General features: G+C 29.9%; 1 protein-coding gene across 1 annotated transcript in view; it reads right to left on the bottom strand.

Moving 5' to 3' along the window:
• Positions 1 to 2131: 2131 nt before the first annotated feature.
• LOC111685934 (alpha-tocopherol transfer protein-like) overlaps positions 2132 to 5047 on the bottom strand; it is a 4622-nt gene continuing 1706 nt past the window's right edge. The window contains exons 2-6 of the mRNA XM_046946061.1: positions 3159 to 3318; positions 2953 to 3034; positions 2557 to 2886; positions 2353 to 2489; positions 2132 to 2292 (exon numbers count right to left, since the gene is read on the bottom strand). Of these exons, the coding sequence (XP_046802017.1) occupies positions 2220 to 2292; positions 2353 to 2489; positions 2557 to 2886; positions 2953 to 3034; positions 3159 to 3318 (782 nt within the window). The 3' untranslated portion in view covers positions 2132 to 2219. The remainder of the gene's footprint in view (positions 2293 to 2352; positions 2490 to 2556; positions 2887 to 2952; positions 3035 to 3158; positions 3319 to 5047) is intronic.

The raw sequence follows: 5047 nt of genomic DNA, 5'->3' as shown, positions 1-5047 counted from the left end.
GGTCCCTTTTAGAAAAACACACATACAAGGTTCCCTTCCGAAAATCAGAAAAAACGCACATAACTCATAACCAAATGTTTATATCCATACATTTAGTAAAACATTGCTGTTATGTACATAAATTCACTATAAAATTGTTTTATGACCGGTCCATATTTCGTCATAGCTCTCATACTAGGTCCAGAAAATCACTTAGATTCACAATTTTTATTACCAAGTAGAATTCTGAAATATTGTCTTTATGTACATAATTGGTCATAGCTCCCATACAAAGTCCTTTTACGAAAATCTCCTAAACTCACATTACTTATTACCAAATTAAGCTATTGATACATAATTTGGCAAAAATAATAGTTTTGTATACTTCTATTTCTCTTATACTAGGTCCAGCCCCTAAAAGCGCTTTAACCGTATTTAAAGAGCATTATCAATTTGTGTTGACCAAAATTTTGTGTAGAACAAAATTATATATGTATTTGTATTTTGAAAATCTATAAATCTTCCACACACATACAAATATGCAAATTACTAATTTTATAATGTTCAATGAATCTTGGAATTGTAATAGATTTAACTTTTGGGATTTTTTCTATTAAAGACATAAGAAAACTTATTTCTACAAATATCTGATCAATTAGAAAAGTAATAACATAGAAGTATTTTGTCTATGCTATATATCATAGTTTAGTCTTTATTCTAGTCTAGAGTTTATAGTCTAATTTAGACTAGTCTTTAGTCTAGGATCTAGTCTTTATTCTTGTCAATGATTTAGTCTATAGTCTTGTTTATAGTCTCGTCTATAGTATAGACTTTGGTCTAGTGTATAGTCTAGATTATAGTCGAATTTTTGAAAGGTGCACTTGTTAACTGCTGTCTAGATCAACTTTTGTTTTCAATTAATCCCTCTATAAAAACTGTTGCAATTATTAATAAATTGATAAACATTTAGCTAATTTCAATAATATAGTTAGTAAAATATTTATTTTGGTATTAAATGCTATTACTTAGGAAGCAATAATCAGATAGATAAATACATATATGGGGTAGCAATATGATCAACAAATAAATATATAAATAAGTAGTTATCAGATAAGAACTTAAGGCTTTGATTAACAAGCGTGCAAAAAATTGATAGACAAATTATCAACATTTTCGATGTAAATTGAGAACTAAGTCCCTTTGATGTACACAATTAAAGTTATTATGTTTTACATATATAGTAGAAATTTTGTAAAAATAATTTAGAGATCAACATGTGTTTGAATAATAGTTGATCTAAGAACTATTCCTTCAGTAGTTCTGTATACTATACTGTACATTATACTCCATTATTGAGCCAATCATTCGACTATATTATAGTTTTTAAATGTTCTGCGATATTGGTTCTAGTATTATAAAGACAATGCAAGAAACTTAAGTAAGATCTGACGTAGAGAGACATTACTATAGAAATGAATAGTCATAAACGAAATCTGTTCTTAATTTTTATAACGAGATTTCAGGTTGTATTAAAAATAGTATTCTCAAGGACTTTCCTGATATTGTCTAGGCATATGTAAAAGAGCCAAGTTAATGCAACCTTCATTCAGTGAGAAATGTACTAGGCAACTTATAGTCCGATATAGGCGCCATCGGTCTATAAGTAGCCTAGTGCTAACTGGAACATAATGACCAACTCTGATCTACTGACTGATTCTAATGCTTTACAATAATATTTCTGACAAGTGAATCTGAGTGGTTCAAAATAGAATACTATCAACTTTACTTGGCTGTTTGCAAACAGTCAATAACCACGATAAATCGCACCCACGTTCCATTATTCCAAGTAGGCGAATGGTGTTCCCATGTTATGCGGAGCTATCATGGGAAAGGAATTTTTATTAGCTAATATATCATGATTGGCTTGTAACCGATAGACTGTTTGTTGTGTGTGCAGTTTTCACTAACGGATCCAAAATTGATACCGGTACGGGTGACGATGTCTGTAAGCTGTATAAAACTTACATGGGCAATATTTGTAAAAAAAATTGTCTCTAGCTCATACCAAGTGGCATTTATCATATCATCTTAGAATTTACGATATACATATATTTCATTGACAAGATCGATGTAAAACCTTATCCTTTTCAAAGAAGATTTTAACAAAATTTTAAAAATATCACAACTTTTATTTATACTAAATCTATAGAAAATACACAATTTAGTGAAAATTCCAAAATTTACCACCATAACCAGCTACTTTTAGTCTCACTTTTAGCAATAACCCAATGATTGGGATCTATAAGATAATCCCTGAAATGTCGAACAAATATCAAATTAAACAATTTTTTTATTTATATAACATTTACTGACCTCTTCTTAATTAATATATCCCACCATTTGGTCTTAAGAACGCTTAAAGGCTCCGCCTGACCACCAAATTCCAAGGGCAACATATTGCGGGGCACGTGTTCATATAGACTCTCAATGCCCTCAGTATGAAAATGAATCTGAAACAAAAGATAGATAACAAGTTATTCTAACAGTTTATTTTTTCTAATTATAAGTTAAACTTACCATTTTAAAGACATCTTCGTGTATAAATGGTTTTGTAATTGCCACCATACGATTTAGAAATGGCGGACAATTTATAATATGTGTGGCCTTTAAACGTACCGGATAGGCATGCTGTAAAAAGTTCATATAGGTACGCATGGTCATCAATGACATGTTATACATATGGCGCAAACTATAATTGCCTATATCTACAATATGAATTTCACCACTCGCCAATGAGTCCATATTCTCGACTTCCGCATCGTTGGTAAAATCCTCTTCTACATCGGAATATGTGAAACGTGCATCGTTCATTAGAAAGAAAGCTTTACATTCTTCTATGCTATTTTGCTGGTAAATAATGAGAATGCAGTTTAGTATAATAACTTATTTTCAGAAGTTCAAGAATTATCATACCGCTTTAATATCTTTTTCGATTAAACGAAAACATAAGATTTTATAATTTTCAGGCGTTACCCCGGGTAGTGGTACCATGTCTCTGTTTATAGAAAAATTATATATTTATTTCTTATTTAGCATACTTTGCTAAAATTTGAGAGAGTTTTGATATTTGTGGACCTGTCATCGGTCGTATACAATTTTCTCTTAATATTTCTACTTACACTGCCTGAAATGATTTCTGTGTCAATTCATCACAGGGATCTCGATTTATGAACAAATGTGCACTTTTATTTCTTAGTTGATAATTGAGTTCCAATAACTCTTTAGTATCCTCGATATCGCCATTCATGCATTTCAGAAAACGTCTTAAAAGCGTAGTGTCTAAAAATTAAATAAAAATGTAAATGATTAATCATATTTATCTTTCATGAATCATTTAAATTATTCAAAAATCACATTGTGATTTATTGGATTTTGTCTCATTTATATAAAATCAGTCTAGACTCTTTAAAATGTTGATATGTTTGCAATACTGAAATAATCTCGGACAAGATGCCTTTCAGAAGAACATAGAATTGTAATATGTATGTTTATAGGTTAGGTTGAAAGAGAAAAAGTGATTTTAAGAATCTCATGTAGTAATACGTCTCAGTTCCATAACAATAGTTGAAATTTCTGACCTTAGTGTAAGTTGTGGAATAAGTTACACTTTGTCGAAATAATTAACTGATTAGTTAGTTAGTTAGTTGGTCAGTTAGTTAGTTATTTAGACTATATACTATATTGTAGACTAAAGAATAGAATATAGACTAGACTGTAGACTGGATTATAAAATAGACTATTGTTTAGTTAAGTTAGTGTATAGTCTAGTCAATAGTCTAGTATATAATCCAGTCAATAGTCTAGTCTATATTCTATTCTATTTACTACAATATAGTCCATAGTCTTGTCTTGGGTTGTGTATTGTATTATGTTGTCTTTTCTAGTCTATTGTCAAATCTATAGTTCAGTCAATAGTCTAGTCTACAGTCTAGACCATAGTCTAGTTTATAGTATACTCTATAGTCTAGTCTATAGTCTTATCTTTAGTCTAATCTATAGTCTAGTTTTTAGTCCAGCCTATAGTCTATTCCATAGTCTAGTCTATAGTCAGCTCTATAGTTTGGTCCAGTCTATAGTCTAGTCTACCCTATAGTCTAGCCCATAGTATAATCTGTAGTCTAATCTATAGCATAGTCCATAGTCCAGTGTATAGTATTTTTATAATCCACTCTTTAAACTAATCTAGCCTATACTTTATTCTTTATTCTGATCAATAGTCTTGTCTATAGTCTATTTTATAGTCTAGTCTATAGTCTAGTCTATAGTCTATTCTATAATCTATTCTATAGTCTAGTCTATAGTCTAGTCTATAGTCTAGTCTATAGCCTAGTTTATGGTCTAGTCTATTGTCTACACAATAGTCTAGTCTGTAGTCTTATCTATACTTAGTATAGTCTAGTGTATAGCCTACATTATAGCCCAACCTAGTCTATAGTCTAGTCTATAGTCTTTTCTATAGCTTTTTTTCTACTGTCTATAGTCTAGTCTATAGCCTAATCTATAGTATAGTCTATAAATTAGTCTATAGGTATTAATTCTAATCCATAGTCTGGGCTATAGTCTAGTCAATAAACTAGTATATAGTATAGTTATATAATTAGATAGATATTTATTCATTTAGTTAGTTAATTAGTTAGTTGGTTAGTTAGTTCGTTAGTTAGGTAGTTAGTTAGTTAGTTAGTTAGTAAGTTACTTAGTTAGTTACTTATTTAGTTAGTTAATTAGTTAGTTAGTTAGTTAATTAGTTAGTTAGTCAGTTAGTTTGTTGGTTAGTTAGTTAATCCGTTAGTTACTTAGTCAGCAAGTTATTTTAATTCGCTACTTTTATCACTCCTCGTACTGTTATCTACGTCTACTAAGTACACATAAACTAAAACATCTGATTAGAAATTTATTATATGTACTAGCTATACCCAGTGTGCTTCGCTACCCTTATCGTAATGGAATAAAATAAATATCATTATTGTAAATGTATATATCTGCAATATCAAAAATTCCCCTTTTAGAG

Source organism: Lucilia cuprina, chromosome 3, assembly GCF_022045245.1.
Source record: "Lucilia cuprina isolate Lc7/37 chromosome 3, ASM2204524v1, whole genome shotgun sequence".
Taxonomy (NCBI): domain Eukaryota; kingdom Metazoa; phylum Arthropoda; class Insecta; order Diptera; family Calliphoridae; genus Lucilia; species Lucilia cuprina.
This window is presented reverse-complemented; position numbering and strand designations above follow the sequence as displayed.